At 42.1% G+C, this 26665-nt stretch overlaps 1 protein-coding gene across 2 annotated transcripts in view; it reads left to right on the top strand.

The window, feature by feature from the left end:
• Positions 1-26665, top strand: part of Borcs5 (BLOC-1 related complex subunit 5) — an 84030-nt gene that overhangs the window by 37062 nt on the left and 20303 nt on the right. For both annotated transcript variants that reach the window (XM_074076031.1, XM_074076032.1), the window contains exon 3: positions 19086-19243. In XM_074076031.1, the coding sequence (XP_073932132.1) occupies positions 19086-19243 (158 nt within the window). The remainder of the gene's footprint in view (positions 1-19085; positions 19244-26665) is intronic.

The following is a 26665-nucleotide window of genomic DNA, read 5'->3' as shown; positions in this document are numbered from 1 at the left end:
ATAAGAAGTGGTTTGGGTCTATACAGTCCTGCTTTTCAAACATTAATAACAGCAACCACCTTTTCCACCTTTTCATTCTTTTTCCCCCTCCTTTCCCCTCCCTTTTTCCCTTCTTGGCTTAGCGATGTTCCTCTGTTTGAGTAGACATTTTCTTCATTTGCTAGATGAGGATTGCTGAGGCTCAAAGAGGGGTACAGCTATGAAAGGCAGAGCTGAAATTTAAACTCAGCTTTAATTCTAAAATCAATCTATTTAGTCAGTTCGCAAGTATGTCTCTAACTTCAATTACATTAATTTCATCATGAAGTTGGGTGTATTCTGTTGAAGATACATGCACATTTTAGATCACTCAGTTGTGTCTGCTGCCTCCCCTTGGGAAACCCAGCTGTTCTCACCTGGGTTTGTACCTTGACACCTTTCTCTCTCGCTCATCTTCTTTGGGGTACTTGCCTGCTTCTGGTAGAGGAGGGAGCCACAAAATGAGAAAACAGTCACTTGATTTTTTTCTGAATATCACCAACCAACATGTTCCATAAAGGAGCGTGTTTTCTCTGCTGTGTGCCTTAGGGATAGTGGGCAGAGTCTGCATTTTTATAACTTGAGTGTCTTCAACAACAAAGGCAGTCCATACATGCCCAGACTGGAAATGTGGAAACCCACTCTGTCCGCCCTGTGATAGGGATCTTTGTGTTTATGCTCACGTAAGGATTCAGATATGTTATCACAGTGAACTTGAGGCTAGGGGTCAGAGAACCAACTAAAGAGACCTGCTGAGTATGTTATTTAATTACCCTACATCAGTCAAGCTTTGACCTAGTGATGACGGGATATATGGGGTGTGTGTGTTTTTATGTAGTTGCTAGGGGGAAGGAGCAAAGTTTAATGCTTGGTTTTGTTGACCTTTGGTATCACTTTTATCATGTAGTTCCATATAACTGCCTTTGCTGAATTTTTCAAAGGGCTCCAGGCAAACAATTTATAGATAAGGGCTCATTCAGTACTTGCACAAGAAGAGCCATATCTTCAAATGGGGGTGACGTAAGTTTACTTCTGAGACAGGAATGACTTCATTTCTTTGGAGAGATAGTGAGCAGAATGTGTGTCTTCTGCTCAAGGGATAAATGCATTTAAATTCAGAGCTTGCCTAGGGAAAAGGGAGTGGGGTAGCTGGGCACTTGAACTTCTTACAAGTTATTAGTGATTTTTAGCCAAACCCTAAAGGAACACTGTTTGTGCTGCTCTAAAAAATACCTGAATGCTGGCAATTTATAAAGAAGAGAAGTCTTTTTCTCATGATTGTGGAGGCTGGGAAATCCAAGGTCAGATGCTCACCGCTGTCTGGCAAAGATTTAGTCTCTGCTTCAAAACGGCACCTTGAATGCTGCGTCCTCTGGAAGAGAAGAGTGCCATGTGCTCACATGGAGAAGGTGAAAGCACAAAAAAGGATCCCCTGGTTCACACCCTTTTATAAACATGCTTAGTCCCAGTCATGAGGCCAAGTCACCACTTCAAGGCCTTCTTGCTCCTACTGGCACATTGCAGCCTTAAGTTGGGGGTGCATATTCAAAGCATGGTGAGCACCAGTTGTGTGCTTGCAAAACTCCCCCAATAGAAGCCTTCACAGTTCATGAAACAGATGCCCAGGAAGAAGCATCTGGGGCAAGTCCACAGGCGCTAATGTGCAGTTCAGGACTCCTTCCCTCAGGGACCTACCTTATGGGGGAAGTGGGAGAGGGTGGGAATGCCAATAGTGATACCCCAAAATGAGTGCTATAGTCCGTGCCCACCGTGACCCTTCAGCTCTGTCACAAGTGAGCTGTGCTGAACTGCAAACATTGTGATCCAAATTCACCCAATTCTCACATACACCAAACTGTCTTCACCTAGCAGAAGTCCAGAGGAAAGTGGTATTACAGGAATTCCTCAAGAAGTTTCCAGAAGTGGCTCCAGAACTCACACTTTGGCTGCTAGCCTGTCTCTCTCAAGTCACAATAATACTTCTGCCACCATAACCCATTAATTCATAGCATGTTTCTTTCCATTAATTCCAGCACTTATTTCCATTATTGTGATTATTTATTATGATTATAAATCTTAGTATAGGAGATAATCTGCCTGCTAAAAACATCCTGACAATGACGAGATTATGTGACATGTGTGGTAATAGTGTGCCATTCTTACGCTTAAGTAGGGTTTTCCTTATGAAACGTGCTTTCCATAGTTCCTGACTTACAAAGTTGAGTAAATTCTAGTAACATGTTTATGTGCCACTGTTTACAAAGGACTTAACGGGTATTGTCTCGCTTACCCTGAAGCTGCCTTCAAGGTACTTGTGTTACCCCCTCTTACTGACACAGAAATTGAGGTTCAGTCCATTAGTCAGATTTTCTGGCTGATTTAAGCAGGTAAAAAATGTAGTAAAAGGATGGAGAATAGCTCACAGAGTCACAGAACAGTTCTAGAATCATGTTTTGTGCTACCCATTACAGAATGGAGCCACCTTTCGCACGTATACTCTGTTAGTGGGCAGCAGAAAAGAGCTGTTGCTTCAAACGTTCCTGCTGCCTCAGACACGTGACCAGAAATTTGCTGTCACCATGGAACGTACCTGCTGGGAGCTCTGAGTCTTAGAAGACTTGTTGCTCCTGTGGAGAGTCTGGAGTAGGTGCATAGGCCAGTGGATTTTCTGTCACTTTCATTTATTTTAGCTTGCAAGGCAGGGGGAAGTAAGAGGCTTTGGTTCTTCAGCTTGTTGGGATAATAGGCCAGAGGCCCACATAGGGCATTAGCCGTTCTCGCCAGCTGCTTGGGTCTTAGCCCTACAGAAGGGACACTTTAGTCATGTCTGTCTTGTCGGCCTTTCCCTTTCTTCCTCTCCTCCCCTCCCCTCCCCTCTCTTTTTCTTTCTTTTGTTCTCTCCTCTCCCTCCCTCCCTTCTGTCTCCTTCTCCTTCCCTCTCCCCCTCCCTTCCTCATTCCCAGCCCTTTTTGCTTTAGCTTTTTTTCAAATAGGGCTTCATATTTATGCCTGGGCGGGTCTGGACCGCGATCCTCCTATTTATGCTCCCATGTAGCTGGGATGACAGGTGCGCAGAAACATGCCTGGCTTTTTATTAGTCAAGATGGGATCTTGTGAGCTTTCTTCACCCAGGCTGCCCTCAGCCTGCAATCCTCCTATTGTCCGAGTAACTGGCATTAAGGCATGAGCCACGCGCTTGGCTAACAGTGCTTCTGATGTTTTAATGTTGATTTTGTGTCCTGCAGCCTCACTGAACTCATTTACAAGTTCTAACAGTTTTAGGTTTGTCTGTATAAAATGCCATCTGCATACGGGGTGATTTGACTTCCTCATATTGTTATTTGGCTACCCTTTCTTTCTGTTACCTTATCCCTCTGGCTGAGACTTCAAATGCTATGTTGATTCAAAGTTATGAAAGTAGACTTCCTTATTTTGTTCCTTATCTCAGAGGAAATGATTTCAGCTTTCCTACATTCAGTATCATGTTGACTATGGATTTGTCTTATAATAAAAATTATGTTGAGGTATGTTCCTTCTATACCTAAATGTTTAGAGGTTTTATTAGGAAAGGAGGTTGAGTTTTATCAATTTTTGTTGTTGCTGTTTTGTTTTAAGACAGTTTCTTTATGTAGCCCAGGCTGGCCTAGAATTTGTAATCCTCCCACCACTTCCTCCCAAGTGCTGGGATTATAGGCATACCTCACCATGCCTGGGACTTATTCTGCATTTATTAAAGTAACCATACAGCTTTTGTCCATTTTGTTGGTGCAGTGTTTTAGTTTTTTGACTCACATATGTTGAACCATCTTTGCATCCCTGGCATAAATCCCACTTGATCATGGTGTGTAATCTTTTTAATGTCTTATGAGATTTGGCTTGCTAGTATTTTGTTGAAGAGTTTTGCATCTGTGTTCATCAGGGATATTGGTCTGTAGTTGCTTTTCGTGTGTGTGTCCTTATGTGGTTTTAGTGGGATAATGCTGGGTTTATAGAGTGAGTATTTGTACAATTTCTAAAATTCCTCTTTGTTGATTTCTAGTTTTATTCCATGTGGTCAGAGAAGATAAGTGCTATAATTTTGATTTTTTGGATTTATTGAGCCATGTCTTGTGACCTAACCTATGGTCTGTTCTGAGGAATGTGCTATACTGGTGGAAAGTTGTATTCTGCAGCTGTTGGGTGAAATAGTCTGATTTTTATGTTCATTTGGTCTGTGGCATAGTTTGACTGTGGTGCTTCATCAATGATTTTTTTTTCCTGGATGATCTGTCCAGTGAGGAAAGTGGGTGTTGAAGTCCCAAATGCTTGTGTTGGTTTTTGTCTCTCCCTTTACATCCAGTGTTTGCTTTATATAATTGGGCTCTACAGTTTTGGTATACATGTACTTACAGCAGTTATATTCTCTTGCTGTATTGATATGTTTATCATTATATAATGACTTGCTTTGTCCATTTTTAACATTTTTGGACTTAAAATTTTATTTTATCTGATATAAGTACAGCTTTTCCTACTTGTTTTTGGTTTCCATTTGCATGCCTTAACTTTCAGACTCCGTCTTGACTGGTGAAGTGAGTTTCTTGTAGGCAGCATATTATTGGATCTTACTTTCTTATCCATTCAGCAACTCTATATCTTTTGGAGAATTTAATCCATTTACATTCAAGGTTATTACTGATTAAATAAAGATATACCTCTGTTATTTAGTTAATTTTTTCAATATATGTTTTGTTCCTTTTCTTGTTCATCTTGTGTTTTGGTAGTTTCTTTTATTGTTTTGTGTTTAATTCTCTTCACTTTCACTTTTGTCCATCTGCTCTTCTGGTACATTTTGTGTGCTCACATATGTAGTTACTACATTTTGCTTTGAATGCAGTACTGACTCCTTTAGGCATTTCTTGCAGGGCCTGACTGGTTGTGATATATTCTCTCAGTTTTTGTTTGCCTTGGAAAGACTAGTTCTTCATTTCTGAATAATTGCTTTTCTGAGTATAGATAACTTCTTTTGTTTTGAACTCAGGGCTTTGTACTTGCTAGGCAGGCACTCTTATTACTTGAGCCATTCCACCAGCCCTTTTTTGTATTAGGTATTTTTGAGGTAGGGTCTCATGAACTATTTGCCTGTGCTGGCTTTGAACCTCAAACCTTCTGCCTTCTGAGTAGCTAGGATTATAGGAGCAAGCCACTGATGCCTGGCTAGATAGCTTTTTCTTCATTAGTAGGTATGTCGTTGTTGCTGCTGTTTGGTTTTGTTTTTCTTTTAAGACTGAGTAGATCATTGAATAGGTCATCACATTTTCCCCTGGCCTGGCTTGTTTCTTCTGACAAGTCTGCCATTAGTCTAATAAAGACTGCCTCATATGTGACTTGCTGCTTTTGGAGTTGTCCCTTTGTCTTGTACTTTGACAGCTTGACTATAACACACCTCAGAGACATTTTTTGGTTATATCTGTTAAGAGATCTGAATGTCTGCATCTTTCTCAAGATTTGGAACATTTTCAGCTATTATTCATTAAGTATGTTTTCTCTGCCTTTTCCTTTCTCACCTGGAATATTTAAAATGCAAATATTTCTTTAAAGGTGTCTCAAAAGGCTCATAGGCTCTTTTAAAATTTTTTAAATTTTAACTGGTTAATTTCAAAGACCTGTCTTGAAGCTCACAAACTGTTTTTTCTGCTTCATCTGGTCTGCTGTTGAGGACATCAGCTGTACTTTTTGTTTTATTATTAAGCTCTTCAGCTCCAGATTTTCTCCTTGGTCCTTTTTTTTCTTGTCACTATATCTTTGTTGAATTTTTTGTTTGGACCATGAATTGTCTTCCTAGTTTCATTGAAATGTGCTTTTTCTTGTGTCTCGTTCAGCTCCTTCAAGTCATTATTTGGAATCATTTTTAAGGATGTCTGTGAATTTTGTTCCTTTGGGTTCTTTTGCGTGAGTATGGTTTCTCAGAGACATCATGTTGCCTTGCTTTTTCATGTATCTTATGTTCCTGTGTTGGTATTTGTGCATCTTACAGATCAGTTGCCTCTACTAATTTTATGTGGTGACTTTCATAGTAAAAGACATTCTCCTTGTGAAGTGCCCTAGGGTGTTGGTTTATAGGCTCCATGGCTTTGCCTCCATGAGAGCACAGTGTGGTGTCTGTACTTTCTTCAACTGTAATCAGCGTCAGTGATACCTGCAGATGGCTCAGTGGCCTAGGCTGCAGGAGTTTGTGCCATTTCTCCTCTGGCTAGGACACAGCTCTCTTAGGTGGGGTGGCTTTGTGGTTGGCTTTTTTTTTCTTTTCTTTTTTTCCTGGACAAGACTGAACCAGCCAGCTGCTGGTTGGGGCCCCCATCAGATTCTGTGGTTTGCCTGTAGTTGGGGCCTCTGTGGCACATCTGTGCAGGTGACACACAACTGGTATGGCAGTGAAGTTGGGACCTCCCCATCAGTTTCTGAGGGGTATGTAAAGTTGGGGCTATTCTGGAGAGTTCAGGTGGGCGTGGTGCAGTGTGCCTGATAAACGGGGTAAGGTACCTATGAGTGTCTAAGGGCTGTGCAGATGTCTTTGTAGTACCTCAGGGGACTTACCTGCTCAAGGTGAGTGGGCAAGTGTGCCTGTCTGCTTCCTTGGGGCCTCAGGAGGCTAAGCCACTGATGGCAGGTTTTTCCCTGAGAAGCTGGTGGCCAAGCTTCTCATGATGTATAGCCATCTGTCCTGGCTGCTTCCCAGGACCTCTGCAGGCCTCACCACTAGGGCCATTAGGGGCAGGCTGCCTCACTGCTGTACAGGGCTGTTGGCCACCACCTCTTTGTCAGCACCTTTATGATCCAAGGCAATCAGTCGTTAGGGATCAGGACACATATGCCTAGTATTTGCAGCCTCCAGTGGGCTGATTCAGTCTTCTCCAGGAATATTTGCAGAGCTTCCTGCATGGGGCTGGGGGAGTTTGGTTTTTAGTTTTGTTTTGCTTTGTTTTGGCAGTACTGGGGTTTGAACCCAGGACCTTGAGCTTGCTAGGTAGGAACTCTGCCACTTTAGCCCTTGGGCCAGGGGATTTTTGAATGGGTAGCTGCTACTTTGCTAGAAACAGAATTTGATGGACATTAACTGCTAGTTACTGTGTAAGCCTTACTCTGTAAGGCTTATATTGCAAGGCAGTAGAGTTCCTAGATAGTTACATTAGATAGATTGTCTCAGGTAATTATTGTCTAGTTGGAAAGACAAATTCTTGTGCTTCCTATCACCATCTTCCCAGAATCCTCTTTATGGTTAATGTTTGAGGAACTACCATACTGTTTTTCCACAGCAGGTATACTATTTTACTTTCTCACCTGAAATGCAGAAGTGCTCTAATTTCTCCTTCCCTAACATTTGCTATTTTCTGTTATTTGGATAATAACTTATTGGCTATTTGTGTATCTTTTCTGCCTCTTTCAGTCCTTGATCAATTTTTGAGTTTTTTTTTTTAAATCTTTTTTCATTGTAGCCCCCTCACATTTTTGTCTTCATGTATTTAACTCCTGCTTGCTCTGATGATCTGCTTGGGAGGTGGGATCACATCTTTATTATTTCCTACAGTACTAGTTCATAGTAGTACATGCCTAGTAGATACTTACAGTGATGGGACAGACAGATTTTGAAATCCTACCTAATTGACTGTGGCAGCAGTTAGTTGCTGGAGACTTTGGGACATGAATTGAGTGTCTGTTCTGTGCCAGGTACTGTGCTAGGCACAACTTTATATAGCTGTCACAGTACTCCTTAAATACTAGTCATATTTATTCCATAAATGAAAGACTGAAGGGAAGTTTAACGACTACCTAACACTGCATATTCAAACCCAAGCCTGTCTGACTCCAGAGCTTGTACTTTTCCATAACACCTCACTGTCGCCCTTCCCTAGCCAGGTGAGTTCCACCAGAGAGCCTATGAACCTGGAAACTGTTGAGGAAGGGTGAAGAGTTGAACTTTTCACTTCATTTTTTAGATGAAAAAGTAAAGGAGGTTGTGAAGTGCTAAGTTCAGTCCCTAACAGTGGACCATTCCTTGAAGACACCAAGGTGTATCACTTGTGGATACTGATCACCTTTGGAAAAGCTGTGTCTACTTCTGCTGTGACATCCTTTGTTCTTGTTTCTGTGGCACCACATTTCATCTGCCATGGCCAAAGGGGTACCTAAACCTAGCAGGACAGAATGCTCTTCATGACCTGCCACATATCCTCTTGAGGCCTGAGTGCCACTTTCCCATGCTGATTCCTAAGAAAGTCAGTAAGGGGACAGACATGCATCAGGATTCTGTTGTAGGCTAGACACACCCTGCCAGGGAGGTGGTTATTACGTCATTTTTACACAGGCGTGAGCGAAGGCTCAGAGATGGAAGGTAACTTGTCCCAATTCACACAGCCTGTAAGAGGCGGAAACCAACTTTTTCCATGCTGTTTCAATAAGAAAGCTCCTCCTTCTTGTCCTCTGGTAGGTTTTGGAAGCCTTTGGGAGGGGGTCCTGGAGAAATGTTCAAATCCTATGGGATTGGCATGTTGCAGTGGGCCTGTTCTGCACCTGCAGTCTGTTCTGCCACACTTTAACCAAAACAGTGCCAAAGACCACGCTAGGTGGTTCCTTCCCTGAGTGGGATGACACTCCTCTGAGGTGGCCAATGGGGCTTAAAGTTCCTAAGGGACAAACCTTGGAGCTCACCCTTTTTTAAAGTATCCTACAGGAATTGATCACTAACATCACAGAACCTTACAGGGAAGTTGCATTTAGGCTTTTCCCTTTCTTTAAGGGAATTGCCTTTGAGAATTAGAATTATTGTGAAGTAAAGAACACTCATAGCTTTCATGTTGGAATAGGGTCAAAAAGCCCCTTGTTAATTTGGGAGTATCTTAATCACTCTGAGCTGGTGTGCCGATGCCAAAACTGTTATTTCTCACAGCTTTGGTGGCTGGGAAGTGAAGGTACCAGCCTATTTGGTTCTGGTGCAGCCTGCGTCCTGGTGTGCAGATGCCCATCTTCCAGCTGTGCTGTCAAGTGGCAGAGGGTGAGGGCAAGTTCTCATGTCCCTTGTTTTGTTTTCTCTTTCTTTGTTTTTTGGTGGGACTGGGGTTTGAACTCAGGGCTAGGGCTTTGTGCTTGCAAAGCAGACACTCTATGGGCTGAGCCATTTGTCCAGTCTCTTTTTTGGGGGTTTCTTTTTTCTTTTTTGAGATAGGATCTTGCCATGTAGCTCAGGCTGTCCTCGAACTCTTAATCCTCCATCCTCAACCTCCCAAAAGCTGGGAATTACAATTGTATGCCACTACACCTGGATCATGTCACTCTATGTAAGGACACTGAGCCCAGTCATGAGGGTTCTACTGCCTTCATGACCCAATTACCTCCCAGAGGCCACTCCTCCTAGTACTGTTACATTGGGATTTAGGATTTCAAATGGAAATTTTGGAGAACACATTTAGCCCATGCGCGGGGTTTCTTTTTTTTATGATGCATTGCTGAATCATACATTCCTTTTTTTTTTTTTCTTTTATTATTCATATGTGCATACAAGGCTTGGTTCATTTCTCCCCCCTGCCCCCACCCCCTCCCTTACCACCCACTCCGCCCCCTCCCTCTCCCCCCCCTCAATACCCAGCAGAAACTATTTTGCCCTTATCTCTAATTTTGTTGTAGAGAGAGTATAAGCAATAATAGGAAGGAACAAGGCGTTTTGCTGGTTGAGATAAGGATAGCTATACAGGGCATTGACTCACATTGATTTCCTGTGCGTGGGTGTTACCTTCTAGGTTAATTCTTTTTGATCTAACCTTTTCTCTAGTACTTGTTCCCCTTTTCCTATTGGCCTCAGTTGCTTTAAGGTATCTGCTTTAGTTTCTCTGCGTTAAGGGCAACAAATGCTAGCTAGTTTTTTAGGTGTCTTACCTACCCTCACCCCTCCCTTGTGTGCTCTCGCTTTTATCATGTGCTCATAGTCCAATCCCCTTGTTGTGTTTGCCCTTGATCTAATGTCCACATATGAGGGAGAACATACGATTTTTGGTTTTTTGAGCCAGGCTAACCTCACTCAGAATGATGTTCTCCAATTCCATCCATTTACCAGCGAATGATAACATTTCGTTCTTCTTCATGGCTGCATAAAATTCCATTGTGTATAAATACCACATTTTCTTAATCCATTCGTCAGTGGTGGGGCATCTTGGCTGTTTCCATAACTTGGCTATTGTGAATAGTGCCGCAATAAACATGGATGTGCAGGTGCCTCTGGAGTAACAGTCTTTTGGGTATATCCCCAAGAGTGGTATTGCTGGATCAAATGGTAGATCGATGTCCAGCTTTTTAAGTAGCCTCCAAATTTTTTTCCAGAGAGGTTGTACTAGTCTACATTCCCACCAACAGTGTAAGAGGGTTCCTTTTTCCCCGCATCCTCGCCAACACCTGTTGTTGGTGGTGTTGCTGATGATGGCTATTCTAACAGGGGTGAGGTGGAATCTTAGCGTGGTTTTAATTTGCATTTCCTTTATTGCTAGAGATGGTGAGCATTTTTTCATGTGTTTTCTGGCCATTTGAATTTCTTCTTTTGAGAAAGTTCTGTTTAGTTCACTTGCCCATTTCTTTATTGGTTCATTAGTTTTGGGAGAATTTAGTTTTTTAAGTTCCCTGTATATTCTGGTTATCAGTCCTTTGTCTGATGTATAGCTGGCAAATATTTTCTCCCACTCTGTGGGTGTTCTCTTCAGTTTAGAGACCATTTCTTTTGATGAACAGAAGCTTTTTAGTTTTATGAGGTCCCATTTATCTATGCTATCTCTTAGTTGCTGTGCTGCTGGGGTTTCATTGAGAAAGTTCTTACCTATACCTACTAACTCCAGAGTATTTCCTACTCTTTCTTGTATCAACTTAAGAGTTTGGGGTCTGATATTAAGATCCTTGATCCATTTTGAGTTAATCTTGGTATAGGGTGATATACATGGATCTAGTTTCAGTTTTTTGCAGACTGCTAACCAATTTTCCCAGCAGTTTTTGTTGAAGAGGCTGCTATTTCTCCATCGTATATTTTTAGCTCCTTTGTCAAAGATAAGTTGCTCATAGTTGTGTGGCTTCATATCTGGATCCTCTATTCTGTTCCACTGGTCTTCATGTCTGTTTTTGTGCCAGTACCATGCTGTTTTTATTGTTATTGCTTTGTAATATAATTTGAAGTCAGGTATTGTGATACCTCCTGCATTGTTCTTTTGACTGAGTATTGCCTTGGCTATTCGTGGCCTCTTGTGTTTCCATATAAATTTAACAGTAGATTTTTCGATGTCTTTAATGAATGTCATTGGAATTTTGATGGGAATTGCATTAAACATGTAGATTAGTTTTGGGAGTATCGACATTTTTACTATGTTGATTCTACCAATCCATGAGCATGGGAGATCTCTCCACTTTCTATAGTCTTCCTCAATCTCTTTCTTCAGAAGTGTATAGTTTTCCTTGTAGAGGTCTTTCACATCTTTTGTTAGGTTTACACCTAGGTATTTGATTTTGTTTGAGGCTATTGTAAATGGAATTGTTTTCATACATTCTTTTTCCGTTTGCTCATTGTTAGTGTATAGAAATGCTAATGATTTTTCTATGTTGATTTTATATCCTGCTACCTTGCTATAGCTATTGATGGTGTCTAGAAGCTTCTGAGTAGAGTTTTTTTGGGTCTTTAAGGTATAGGATCATGTCGTCTGCAAATAGGGATATTTTGACAGTTTCTTTACCTATTTGTATTCCTTTTATTCCTTCTTCTTGCCTAATTGCTCTGGCTAGGAATTCCAGTACTATGTTGAATAGGAGTGCAGATAGTGGGCATCCTTGTCTGGTTCCTGATTTTAGAGGGAATGGTTTTAATTTTTCTTCGTATATATGCTGGCTGTAGGTTTGTCATATATAGCTTTTATAATGTTGAGGAACTTTCCTTCTATTCCTAGTTTTCTTAGAGCTTTTATCATGAAATGATGTTGGATCTTATCAAAGGCTTTTTCTGTATCTATTGAGATGATCAAGTGGTTTTTGTCTTTGCTTCTGTTAATGTGGTTTATTATGTTTATTGATTTTCGTATAGTAAAACGAAAACTTGTCAGAGTTACACAGATTCTGCTTTCTAGGTTGTGTAGCAGAAATGGAGCTTGTTAAATAAATTCCCCAACAACATGGTATTAATTTCTAGGCCTAGAAGTAACTAATCCTCTCAGGAGTTAAATTCATTTGGTGAAAGCCTAAGGTAGTTATTAGTTAATAACCACATGGCTGTCCACTGTGCTTCAGGTACCCCATGTGACTTATAGGAATGAAAAAGGTTACTCAGCACAGAGTCCCCCAAATTCATAACCCTGGTGATTTTCATACTCAGTGCCTCACATGAAGAGGTGGGTACTGTGGCAGTTTGCTGGCTCTAGAATATCCAGTCTGGGTCCTCACTCATTCCTTGGAGCCTACGCCTCAGCTCTGTATAATGGAGTGGTTTCAACCTGGCCTCGGGAAATATCTCCCCTACCATTCAATGTATGGAATCTGTTAGATCAGGTTTTAATTCAGTAAGCATCTAGCTTGTGCAAATCACCGTATCAAGCTTAAAGAACTACAAAAAGGACAGCAGTGGCCCTGTTTCTAAACAGTAAGGAAGACAGAATTTAGAAACTTGGTTTATTTAACACAAAAAACTAGCTGTAAATACATGGACAAAACTCCTCCTTACAGAGTATTAGAAGTAAGTATCATGATGTCTATAATTTTTTAATGACTTGGCAAAAGAAAAAAATTACATACTTGAGATGTGGGTGTTACAAAACAGTTGTTGAGTCTAGATGGTGAGGATTTGGGTATGCTTTTTAACTATTTTCCTATAGCTTGAAAGTTTTCACAATAAAAAACAAAAAACAAAATCCTAATTATAAGTAAATGCAGAGCTAATCAGATATTGAGCCATGGCATGCAATTCATTCTTTAGTAATGGTGTTTGGTAATTATTGGAGTTGGTAGAAAGGGATTAAAATGGTTGTAAATCAGAGGCCTTAGAGACCAGGCCTGTAGTGTGAACGGGTACAGGTGCTGAGCACAAGACAAGAGGAGATGGTAGGAAGTATGTAGTGCAGTGCTTGGCTAGTGTGTGGTAGTAGGCTATGGGTTCCATCACCAGCACACCCCTTCCTCCCAATAAAGAAGAGAAGGAAAAAATAATAAAAGCATGGTACTGACACAAAAACATGTAGGCCAGTGGCCAGATGGAATAGAATAGAGGACCCAGAAATAAGCCCGCACAGCTGCAGCCACCTGATTCTCAACACAGTTACAGCCATCTGATTCTCAGCACGCTGGAGAAGAGACAGCCTCTTCAACAAGTGGTGCTGGGAAAACTGGATATCTACATGTGGCAGGCTGAAACTAGACCCCACCTCTCACCCTGCATGAAGATCAATGCAAGGCAAATCAAAGACCTTAACACGAGACCTGAAACCTTGAAGCCACAAGAGAAAAAAAATTCAGGAACCACTTCCAGATACAGGCATATGCAATGGCTTTCTGAATAGGAATCCAGTAGTTCAGAAAACCATAATTGACAACTGGGAGGGATCATATCAAATTTGAAAAATCCTGCCACAGCCAAAGAAACAATTGCCAGAGTGAAGAGACAGCCTACAGAATGGGAGAAAATCTTTGTCAGCTGTCCGTCCAGTAGGGGATTACTATCCAGAATGAATCAAGAACTCAAAATAAAATTAACCACCAGAAGAATAGATAATCTTATCAATAGATGGGTAAATAAACTGAATAGATCTCAAAAGTATAAATAGCTAATAAATAATTTTTAAATGTTCAATATCTTCATCCATCAGGAAAATGCAAACCAAAACTACATCGAGACTCCATCTCACCCCAGTCACAGTGGCCATCATCAAAAGAAAGAACAAAAAACAAAAAAACATGCTGCCAAGGACAGGAGTGAGGTAGAACCCACACACTGCTGGTGGGAATGTAAAAAGTCCAGATACTATGGAAATCACTGTGGAGGGCTCAAAAAATTAAAAATAGAATTATCATATGATCTAGCTGTATAACACTTCTGGGTGTATAGCCAAAAGCATATTCACAATTGCCAGTTTATGGATACATGGTGTCCATTAATAGATAGAGAAAATACTTGGGAGAGAAAAACAATGGAGTATGATTCAGCCATGAAGAAGAATGAAGTCAGGTCATTTGCAGGAAAATGGATGGAACTGGAGGTGAGCATGTTAAGTGAAATAAGCTGAACTCGGACAAATATCACATTTTCTCTTAAGTGAGGAAAAGAGAGAGATCTGTGTGAGTACAAGAGGAACTATGAGGGAAGACAGAGGACAGACACTAGTGGGGAGGGAGGAACAAGTGTAGGTAACAGGGGTAGATAATGATCCAAGGATGTTATATGCAGGGATGCAAGTGTCATAATGAAACCCAGCTCACTAATAAGAGACAAGTAAAAGAAAAAGAAAATGTAATGTCCACTAAGAATAAAACAATTCTGAGCTGGCAGTTAATGTCTCCTAAAAATGACAGTCTACCGACTCTAAATTTACTCAGCCCCCCACCCCTTATGTGCCACCAGTAGGGAGGGGTGGTTTCCTGCTACTTGATGGTGGTGGTAAAATATCTTCGTTGCCTCTGGGCTTTGCCTGGGTTCTCACCACTCAGGAGTAGAAAAAGTGACCCATCTTTTTTTCTCTGCCCTATCTTGCTTTTCTGTGGGCAAGGTTTATGGTAGATCTGTAGAGGTCACTTGAGTCAAGGAAGCACATTCTGATGATAGACCCATGGTGCTGGGATTTGGTTTTAGATGCTGAGAGGGAGGGTACAATTGTGTGTTTTTGTTTTTAATGACAAAGTGACTTTGAAGTTAGCTAGGCAACTTAAATTGAACACCTTAGTGTGCCTCAGAAACCTGGCAACTTTCTGGAGTCCTCCTCCTCCTCCTCCTAATCCCTCCATTAAGACATAGAGCAGGGGTTTTGCTTGAGGAGCTGAAGTGTGGCTCTGGGCTCCCTGCTTTAGCCATCTTAGCTTGGGTTTCTCATGCAGCACTGCAGCTCTTCTGGAGCCTTAGCAACCTTCCTCACTCACCTTGGAAAAGCAGAGCTGTCCAGACTGAGACAAGGCCTCGCTCAGATGGTGTGGAGCAGCCTTTCTTCCTCCTGCACTAGGGAACTCCAGAGGGTGGAACAGCACCTTCTTATTCTATCTTGGAGCCTCCCAGGTGCCAGGTGCTATGCTAGACACAGGCGAAAAGATAAGCAACATATGGCCCCTGGCCTCAACCAGTTTGGTTTGTTGTGACGCTTTTAATCACTTTAAGGTGTGTTTGCCCATAAAAGCCATGGTGAAAATAAAGGGTAAGGAACTGGTTGTTGTGGATTTGGGCCACCTCATACTGGTTTGTACACAGAGTGGGAAGAAGGGAGAACTACCTAAGATTACATTACTGATGGATGGGAAAGACCCGGCCACTTTTTGTTAAAATGAGTTTATTTAAAAAGTTTTCAAGGGGAAAAGTATGAGTATACTATGAAGGTTACCCTGCCTACCCTTCTTCTCCATGTAATTCTTATGCATATTCCAGAGTTTGTTTAGGCAAACACAAGCAAATCTAAACATGCATTTTCATTTACTTTCACCTCCTTTTTATCCAGTGGTAGCATATTCCACTGCTCCACACACCTCTCTTTTTTGATTACTTAATATCCTATGGAAATTTTTTCTGTACTTGCACATAGCGAGCCTCCTTATTCTTTTCTCTGCTCATGTGGTATTACTGATGGGTGAGCCTTGATTTAACAAAGCCTCATTGGTGACATTGAGCTGTGTTGTCCTTTTACTGTTGCTTCCACTGCTGCGGTGAGCACTCCTCTGTTGCACCAGCCATCACTAGGCTTGTGTGGAAGTGTGCGTGGGATTCGGGCTGGAGGAGCAGGACTCTGCACAGGGGCCATGTGCATTTGTGATGCTATGACCCAAGCCAAATTGCCCTCCACAGTGGCATTACTGACTTAACACACATCTTTTCTAATGGTATTTTTCCTTCTCTGTGAAATGCCTTTTTATATCCTTTGTCCATCTTTCTTTTCCTATTTTTTTATCCGTTTCTAGGAGCTTTCTATATTCTATATTCATAGCACTCTTCCTGATAAGAATTGCAAATATTCTTCCCAGGCTTTTGTTTTGCTAAATATTTTTCAAGATGTTGGGAATGGAAGCCAGGACCTTGTCCATGTTAGACAAGCATTCTATCACTGAGCTCTGTCCCCAGCCCTTTGATTTTTTTTTTTTTAATTTTAACTTGTGGTTTTTTGCCATGAGGCCATTATGGCACACTTTCGGTGACACAAAGTCATTCATTCCTCTTCCACATTGCCTCTTCCCTATTATCTTCCTTTATTCTTACGTTGAAAGCAAAATCATTTCCCAGTCTTTCTTTCCTGGAACTGTATTCCTTGTCAGTGATAGAGTAGCCCTTCATAAATCTACAGGAGATTTTATTGGTCTCTGGGAAACTGACAGTTTCTTATAAAACTAACCAGGCAATTAACACATGATCCAGCAATGGCATTCATAGACATTTGTCCCAGAGAAATGAAAACCTAATTTACACAAAAACCTCTATGTGACTGCTCATGGCATGTTCATTTGTAGTAGGCCCAAACTAAAAAATGACCCAAGTGTTCTTCAGTGAGTGAATGATTAAACAAACTGGTACATATGTACATGGAGTATACTAAGAAATAAAAAGAAACACATTAATATATCAGCAATATGGAGAAATCTCTAATGTACCACAGGTGAAAAGATCCAATCCCCAAAGGCTACTTACTGTATTCCTTCATTTATATAATACTTTTGCACTGGGGAGGTAGCTCAGTGTATAGTGCTTGCCTAGCATGTGTGTGCTCTCCAGCACTGAAGAAAACAACCAAAAGAAAAAGGTAGACCTATACCTTTTTGTCATTTTCAGGTTAGCCGGTGGCACAGCTCAAGTGGTAGAGCCTTGCCTAGCATGTGCGAAGCCCTGTGTTCAATCCCTGGTACCAAAACCAAGCAAGTATATAATACAATATAATGTACGTATGTATATATAAAACCTTTTTAAAGGACAGAATTCTAGACATGGTGAACAGATTAGTGTTTGTGGGTTTAAGCCTGGGACATGGGGAGGAAAAGTGGGGGAGAGGCAGGTGTGTCTGTGAAAGCAACACATGAAGCTCTGTATTTGACCATGGCATTGGATACATGAACATACACATGAAAAAATCATGTAGAACTAAATGCACCCTCACCCACCCACACAGTGAGTGCAAATAAAATGGGGAGGTCTGGATAAGATCAGTGGATTGTATCAATGGTGTCCTGGTATGTGATACTATAAGTCCCTACTTCTGTGATCCCAGAAGCAGGTTCAGTTGGAGTAATTTGTGCTCTCCTGTGGGAAGACTAACAGTGGACCAACTGAGGGACATAGGTCTGGCAGTAGGAAGTGGTGGGTCTGAGCCACACCTCGGATTCCAACCCTGCTCTCTGCTCTGTCAGACCTGAGACCGCCAAGCCGTGTGTCTGAGGATTCTCTGGACAGCCCACCTGGGTAGCCCATCAGTCATACAGCATCTTTGGGGAAAGCATGTTGACTTGAGTTCCGTGCATCAGAACAGGGAGGGGTTGACAGGGATCGGGGCAGAAGTGGGGAAGGTTCACAGATGACCTTGATGTGGTGGTCCTGTCCCAGTTGTCCCAGTCATCCCAGCGTGTGCTCCAGTGTCAGATATATGTCCATGTTCCTGGTGCTGTAGCATTGACTCTAGTGCAAGAACAGAGCGTGGTGGGGCATGATGGTTCCCCAAGACCCTGCTAGGGTGTCTCTGGGGTCAAAACTATTTTTGTAATAATTCTTAGTCATTATTAGCAAATCGCTCTCTTTTTTCTTACAAGCATGCAGTGGAATTTTCCAGAGACTACCTTATGAGGACTAGCAACAGATTAAATGCAGAGGCTGATATGAGAGTACAACTGTTTTCTATTAGGGCAGACATTAAGCGGACCTACAAAATATAAGCTAATGTCACTCTTCCCACTTTTTTGTTTTGGCAGTGTAGGTGTTTTCCTTAAAATATGCTACTTATGCAAACAGTGGTGTTACTGTTAATTTTAAATGATTTAACTTGTAAGAATTTCCTCAGTTTTAACTTTCAGTAGTTTAATGGCATGAGGAATAACCCACACAAGCAAAACTCCTTGGGGCCCTCAGTAGTTTTTAAGAACGTATAGCGATTTTGACACCAAAAGTCTGGACGCTGTTTCGTTGGCAGAAAGCATGCAACCAAACGTCCACAGGCTTAAGTTCTGGTCCAGGCTCTGCCTTGTGACCATGGCCAAGTCATTTAGCCTCTGTAACACTATCCTGCCCTACATTCCTTAAAGGAGAGCAAGGCTTTGGAAATATAACCCCCTGCACTAAAGCAGAGGCAGTTAACAGTTACACGACTAAGCTCGTGTTGCAAAAATGTAAGGAGTGATTTTCTGGCATGGTAGCTGGCAGTGTGTTTACTTACTAAATTTTTTCATTTTAGAATCTCCTCCGAACAGCTTCCTAACACAGTTTCATTTTTCTCATTTTCTCAGATAACCATTTTAATTACCAGAAGCAATTAAGTGAATATATCTTTTGGTATTATGAATCAAGAAGGGGTTTGTATTCCTAAAACCATGAAGTAGTATGTTGAGGTGAGAGCACTGCATTGGAGAAACTCAGCCTCTCTGTGTCTTGCCTGACTCATCTATAAAGTGGGATTAATAATACCTTATTTTCTAGGCATTATGACTTGAAAAGTGAGGCACAGGAGGCACATGGCAAAGGGTGGCAATTATGGATGTCCATAAAGGATCGTTGCAGTGATTGTCGTTAGCATGTAGCAGAGTTGCTAGACTAACATGTCTCTTACCCTGTGTGCAGCAAACTGATTAAGCTAGCTTACTCACAAGTTTGTTAGCAATAATGCCCTTTCATTTCACTAATTTTTTTCTCCCTGAAGGACTCTTGAGTGGCCAGACATCCCCGACAAATGCCAGACTGGAGAAACTGGATTCTCAGCAGGTGCTGCAGCTCTGCCTCCGATACCAGGACCACCTGCACCAGTGTGCTGAGGCCGTTGCTTTTGATCAGAATGCTTTGGTTAAACGAATCAAAGAGGTAACAACAGACTGTGGGAAAGTAACGAGCCTTGCTGACTCGTTACTGAGTCCTGGAAGGGCTGACTCGTCTTTACTGGGTAGGAAAGCTGGGGGGCCCAGCTTCGTGGGAAGTAGTCATTTTTCACCTAAAGCCCCATGTTTTTCCCCATTGCTTTGGGTGAGATTGTCTTTTCTCATGGTAGAATGTGCTGGTGAAGAGCAGTCTATGAGTTAGAATAACCTAGAGTGTGATTCCTGGTTCAACTGATTTGGTTGGGCAAGTTGCTTAATGTCTCTGTTCCCTCATGAAAAACGGACTGGGAGCATGGCTCAAGTGGTAGAGCACATGCCTAGCAAGTGGGAGGCCCTGAGTTCAAATCCCAGCATTGCCCAAAAAAAAAAGTATAGACCTCATGAGAAATGGGGTGCTCTACCCCAAGAGCTGAGTGACAGTGAAACTGTTCAGTGTCAGCCCTTATTAATGTGTGTAAAGCCTTGCCATACTAATTTGCTGTAGCTGACATTTTATCTTTGAATTGACTTTAACTGTTTCCTGTATATAATTTACATTTTCTTTCCCAGTAGGTTATCATTTCTTTGAAAGTAGGGGTCTTGATGTCTTCCTCAGTTATGTTTTCCACTGTGCGAGTACACGACACTTGGTCATTGTTCGGCTGTGTGGAAGTGATTATGCCTACTTAGGCCACAGGCTTTTATGAGGAAACACATAGTATCATTCATGAAAATCCATAGAACATGATATAAATATTGTGTAATTACCAGTAACAGTAATTCAGTTGGTTCTTCTTTCAAGCACTGAAATGTATCATTGGCCAGACCACTGCCTGGCACAGTCTGTGAACACCAAGGAATGGGTAACTGTATCTCCCCAAATTTTCAGTCAAGAAGAGATTTATATTCCTGACACCTTGAAGTAGTGTTATAAAAGAAAGTTCAGGTACTCAGTCTTGGAGAAAACACTTATGTGAAAGGCACTCTTTGGATTGGTTCCAACAAATGACCTGGGGTCATTAACTCTGGTGAGAGAAGAAGGCAGACATGAACTTGGCCCTGAGTCAGGAAAGTTTAGTCGTCTGATCTCACGTTTTTGTATGTAGCTTTTGTACTTTTTTTTTAGTTTGATGAAGATCTTCATCTCTTAAGTCTAATAAAATTTATAATCACACACAAAAAAAGAAGGCAGACATGAAGAAACAAACACATTACAAGCTGACAGTCACTGCAGATTACTTTTCAGTTAGTAATAGAGGTAGTGCATCCTCAAGATTATGAAGTAGCTATGATGATGTCAACAGATTTAAATTGGCCAACACCTCCAGCATTGTAGTACTTTATAAAATATACAATTATATGAACTATTCTTTCATGGATTGAGTGCTGTGTTATCTGGCCTTTTATCACTGTGGCAAAATATCCAACATAAACAACTTACAGGGGGACAGGTTGATTTCGGCTCGTGGTTTCAGAGGTGTCGGTACACGGTCACTAGGCTCTGTTGTTCCTGGGCCGTGGTGAGGCAGCGTCACGGTGGGAGCATGTTGCAGAGCAGAGACCTGGCCTCATGGCAGCCAGGAAGAGGCAGGGGCAAAATGCCCGTTAAAAGCATGCCCCAGTGACCTACTTCCTCTCCCATAATGCCACAAAATTATAATTCCACCAGTGGATTCGATTAGATCCCACACGATCCAGGTCCTCTCGAGAACTGGATGCACCAGCTGGAACCAAGCCTTCAGCTCATGGACATTTTGGGGAACACTTCACATCTAGACCATAATGAATTATTTAGAAAACTATTAAAAAGACCTTTCACATTGCTTGGCATTGATGTAGCCTTTCAAATAATATAAACTTATTTTACTATTTTTGGTCTACAGAGCTATAGTTCCCAAACATGAGTGTGCATAAATATCACCAGGCTTGCTTATTTGTTTGTTTAAATACTGAGTTCTCCTCTCTCTCCAACAGGTGTAACATGTGTTCTGAATCATTATTTTAGGAAGTTTACCCTCCCTTAGCTGAGATGTGGGAACCACTTGTCTCAAGTATTATAGGAAAAGGTAAAGAAGGTCAAACTTTTTGCATAGTCATCACCACTCCTTGAAGAATCACAATGCATATTATTTACCATTCTTAGGAGTCTTATGGTCAAGAAAACCAGCACTCTTCAAACTGCCTTCAGCTCAGAACATTTGTCTTAAGGTCACATCTATTAACGTCTCATAGAAGTAAAGGTTTTTAGAATACTTTGGGAAATGCTCTTATAGACCTAAGACTACTGTTTTCGACAATTGTGCTGGAAGTTTACTCTGCATTAACTCTCAGAAGGTTTTAGAATAATCAGCTGGCCGTTTTTGCTCCTTGAGTTCTTTAAAAGTGCTCTAATCCATATCTTGTTTTGCAGTTTAGCAGTGTGCGGTACAGACTGGGTGGTGGGCTCAGTGCCAGGGAGTTGGGAAACACATTCTGTAGCTGGTAGACAGAGGTGCTGTCGTGCCACATCATCAGGGCTGCAGAACAGTGCTTCTTGGCCCTGGTTCCATGTGCGCATCACTTGGGAACTTTTTTCTCCAATAATTGATGAAAAATTTTCACACCCACTAAACAAGGCAGAGTAGTGTGGTAAATTTGCATTTACTCACCACCCTGTTACTACAGCCATCACCTTGGGAACACTCCCTGTCATCCACACCCCTACTCACCACCACCTCCCTAGCTGGTCTGTTTTACAGTAAATCTCAGACATAGAATTGTGAAATATTTAAGCATGGATCTTTTAAAAGCAAAGGTTTGTTTTCTAACTTTAAAATTTGAATTCATTTTAGACTTAGATGAAAATAATAGTGTACCTGAATACCCCCATAGCTTCACCTAAAGCCAGCATTTTATCTGACCTTCTAAGATGATCAAAACCAGGAAATTAGCATTGGTACAATACTGTTAACTAAGTGAAGACCGCAGTTAAATTTCACCATTTTTTCCATTAGCAAAGAACTCTCTAAAATATATAGAACCACAGTGCTGTTACACATAAAGAACATAGCGGTGGAGCCTTAATTCATTTAGCATAGCTGAGGTTTTTTTTTTAGAAAGTACTGATGTGTAGATCTTACTCCAAACCGATTAGACCAGTCTTTGAAGGGCATTGGCAGAGAGAAGGGGAAGCTGGGTGTTGGTCTTTCTGAAGCTTTTCCAGGTGGTTTTAGCGTGTAGTCAGGGCTGAGAGCCAGTGTTCTGGAGCATTCATTGAAAATACTAAGCTGAGTTTAGAATGCTGTTTGAGAATTTCACGATTCACTTTGAATAGTCAGTGCGGGTTGACATCCCCAATCTGAAACATGACACCACAAATGGAAAATTCTGTATCAGATTTTGTATTACGGTCACAGTCAAAACACAGACACACTAAAAATATTGTCTGCCTTTAAGCTACGTGTATGAGGTATATGTGAGGTATAAATTAATTCGTGTTTACACTTGGGTCCCAGTCATAAGGTGTCTCATTATGTATATGCAAATATTCCAAATTCCCAAAAAAGACTGAAATCTGAAACATTTCTGGTGCTAAGCACTTCAGATAGAGAGTTGTCAACCCAGGTAAGTCGTACTTACCCAGGATTATTACAGAATAGGACTGTCCCACCATACAGGGCAGTGCCCCAAGGGCTCTCTTAGAGGAAGTGAACCCTGTTTCGGCGCTTCCATTGGTGATGTGTGTGTTGTGTTTCAGCTAGTAAACACCAGCAAACTCGTGAAACACATGCATTCTGCTCCTTGCAAACTAAAGGTCAAGATTAGTCACTTCCTAATGAGTAAAGCAGAGGACGTAGTTTTGATCAAACACTAAGTCTCTGGTATTATTCCAAATGCTTCCTGGAAATTTGGTTAGAAGTGTGAAGTAACAATACTGTGTGTGTTGAAAAGTAGGGGAACAGCCAGGTGTGGTGGCATATGTTTGTAATCCCAGTACTAGCGAAGCTGAGGCAGGAGGATCCTGAATTCAAGGCTAGCTTGGGCTGCATAGTCAGACCTGTCTCAGAAAGCAACCAGTAACCATGGAGAGTATGTGTTAGAAATAGAGTCTGGGCCAGCCAAAGGCCCAGAAGATCACAATGACTGTGATCCCGAAAGTTTTGACCAAAGGGAAACATGGCTGTGACCATTCCTGATGCAGATACGAGAAAACCAAAGGTAAGTAGCATTCTTGATGGTAAATTTGGATGCTGAAATAATTTTTTTTAGAGATAGGGTCTTGTTATATAGCCCAGGCTGGCCTTGAACTTGCAATCCTCCTGCCTCAGCTTCTTCAGTGCTGAGATTACAGGTATGTACCACCACGTCCAGCTTCAACAAAAAGTTTATGTTTACAAATACGTATATGTGAGAGGGGAGAGCAAGAATGAAGGTTGTTTCCTTCATACCTAGAACATCTTATAACAGCCCTGGCCACTACTTTCCATAATGGCTATGGCAGGAGACTTTGTCCCTGTCCTCTGAGCACTTAGCCTGGTTGGGAGAATGAAGAGAAACACAATATCTGACAGGTGGCGAGCGCTCAGTTGTGGCTTACATCCGAAGTTCTGTGGGAGAAGGGTCTGGATGTCCCAGAGCAGGTGAGGTGCAGCTAGTCTTAGAGAAAATCAGGGTTTGGGAAGTGAATAGAGTTGGAGAGGGGCTTTGTTAGTAGAGGAACAGCTTGACAGTCTTAGAAGGAAATTAACTGTGGGCTTGAGGGCAATGAGGAAACTGGTTTAAGTTTTGGTAATACCCTGTGCATAAAAGACCACAGAAGGTTGGAGCTGGAAGAACCCTCCGGTCTTTTTAAATACAGAATTTGAAGGTATTCAGAGCATTTTGCCCAGGGTCACAAAGTGAGATGTAGCTAAAGTTAAATTAAATTAAAAGTGAATGAAGATCAGGCTGGCAGAGTGTCTCAAGTGGTAGAGTGCCTGCCTGGCAAGCCCGAGACCCTGAGTTCAAACCCCAAACAAAGAAAGAAGAAAAAGCGAATGAAGGTCAAAGGCGATTTTCTTCTTCATCATCTTTTTGGGGAAGGGGTACAGGTAGTAGTGTTCTTGAGCATGTTTTTAGGCTGAGGGGAAGAGGCAGAAAACAAGATCAAAATGAGAAGGAAGGGACTCTTAGACACATGTTCCCGGAGAGGCAAGAGGGTGGGGTTTAAGAGTTCGGTGGAGCATTCAGAAAACAGGGAGGATGCAGGCACAGTTCTGATAAGAGGCTTCCTGGCCCAGTGAGCCCCACCCCGAGCTGAGCTCCTGTGATGTCTGTGAAGAAGGGAGGCTCTTTGCAGAGCCAGTGGTCTGGTGAGTGGGAAGCAGTGTAGCTGTGAGCATCGGGAGGCCCAGTGCATTGGGAAGACTTGTATTTGTGTTTTGTACTTGTGGGTGGTTTCACATAATGGTTCTGAGTGTGAGCTTCAGAGCCACAAATCTTGGTGCTGCCTCGGACTGTGCAGCCTCTTTGCTCAACGGCAGAAGAATGGTGTGGGGCCTGTGAGGGTTTGTAAGGTGCCCAGGACTGGGCCTGCCATATAGCAGGCTCACGTTGAACATGAATGATGCTGCAGGAGAAGGAGGCTGGTGCTGCCTGACCCTTCCACCATGGGTCCGCCCCAGCAGCAGCCTAAATATCGGCCTGTTTGAGAACTCTGCTCTTAACCCACGTGTGATAAAGAGCTAGATAGGGAGGGACAAGGCAGATGATAATTTTTAGTTCACTGTGGTTTACAACGACTTTACGAGTTGTTGGCTGCATGGCCGTGGACCTGTCACGTCTGATCATTGTGGTGTTTTCTGTGGCATCTCATTTCTTGGTAAGGACTCGAGCTGGCAGACACCTTCCATTTTAGGTGGCATCAGTCATAGAAATTTGGGTTATAGAAAGGCCAGGGGAAAGGAGCAAGCTTCCTCCTCACCTGTCTTCCTTGGGGTGAGGGGACATGTGGAGGAAGCAGGTGGCAGGTACACAGCCTCAGGAAGACATAGCTGAGACTTTGGAGCTTCGGGTAGCACTAATCCGGGTCCTGATTCTGCCTCATTCTGCTTGTTGTCAGTGTAAATAGTTCCTAGACTGGAATCTCGTCACGGCTAAGGTAAAGCCATACATTTATTTTGTTACAGTTAGTGTGTGACAGTGCTCTTGCTTAAAGGTCTTAAGAGTAAACCCACGATATGATGCCAGGAAACCCTGTGTTTTTAATTCCTAGATGCATTGATGAGTGTGCCATTAGCATAAACCAGTGAGAAGCGTCGGAGGGGGTTCTAATGAAAGGGTGAGGAAGACTTGCAGCCCTTCAAAAGCTATATGATTACTTAGGATTCTAAAGGGACCCTAAAATTCCTCGAATGAAGCCCTTTCATTGTCCAGAGAAAGAAGGCAAAGTCCTGAAAGTTTACATGGGATTGCCCAGTTATCTCCCTTCTAGCCTCTGGCTAGGACAGTATCAGATGAGTTGTCTGATTCCAGTTCTCTTTCCCGCCTATCAGTCCTGCAGGGGAGCAGCATCCAAAATCCAAAGCTTCTTGAGCACTGATTTGGCCTTGAACAGTTACACATTTTGGAGCATTTTGAGTTTCAGGTTTTTGGATTAAGGACACTCAACCTGTAAAGTCTATGCAAATGTTCCAAAATCCAAAAAATTCCAGAATCTGCAATTCTCCACTTGCAAGCATTTTGTAGAAGGGAAACTCAGCCTGTACTATGGTCTCCTTTCGGACCTTTCCCCTCATGTTTGCTTGCTCCTCTTTCACACAGCAGGCGCTCGGCTGGGGTTTGAAGGTGGCACAAGAGTTGCCATTCTTGGCCTGTACCTGGGCTGGGCAAGGACTTCTTATGTTGACAGAGCAGTGATGTTTCTGATGTAACCAGAGCCATTTTCCAGGTGTTGGAGCTGACTTCCTATACTGTGTGTCCTCCCAGGGCAGAGATTGCTTGGGGAGGTATGCTTAAAAAAAAAAAAATCACTGATAATCTCTTCACTAAAATGCAAACAGAATTCATTGCTGTCGTGTTTAGGGGGTAAGAGCTGTCCCTGTGTTGTGCAGTGAATGAGTGTCAGAACTGCATTAGCAGTCACTGAGGTTCTTCAGTTTAAAGCCTGGGTAGCCTGAACCGTTGGCCAGGTGACACTTGGAACTGACTCTTCCTTAACTAACACCATTGGCAGATTTCTGTTGCTTCTTTTAAAATATTCTGGCATCTGTTTCTGCTTCCTTGGCCTGAAATCATAGAATGGACTGGCAGTGTTTAAAGCTAAAGGTTTTGGTAAGCGCACTGAGCTGTCTGACTTCTTGCTGAGATTCTGAGACCAAGAATTTCAAGAAAATTGTGTGTTCCCTTTCTATCTTGCAAGGTAACCTGGTGTAAATTTCAGGTTGAGCCCCTGCACCGTAATTGTGAATCC

The sequence above is a fragment of the Castor canadensis genome, chromosome 6, assembly GCF_047511655.1.
Source record: "Castor canadensis chromosome 6, mCasCan1.hap1v2, whole genome shotgun sequence".
Classification (NCBI taxonomy): Eukaryota; Metazoa; Chordata; class Mammalia; order Rodentia; family Castoridae; genus Castor; species Castor canadensis.
The sequence above is the reverse complement of the archived record's forward strand: the minus strand, read 5'-3'. Positions and strand labels throughout refer to the sequence as shown.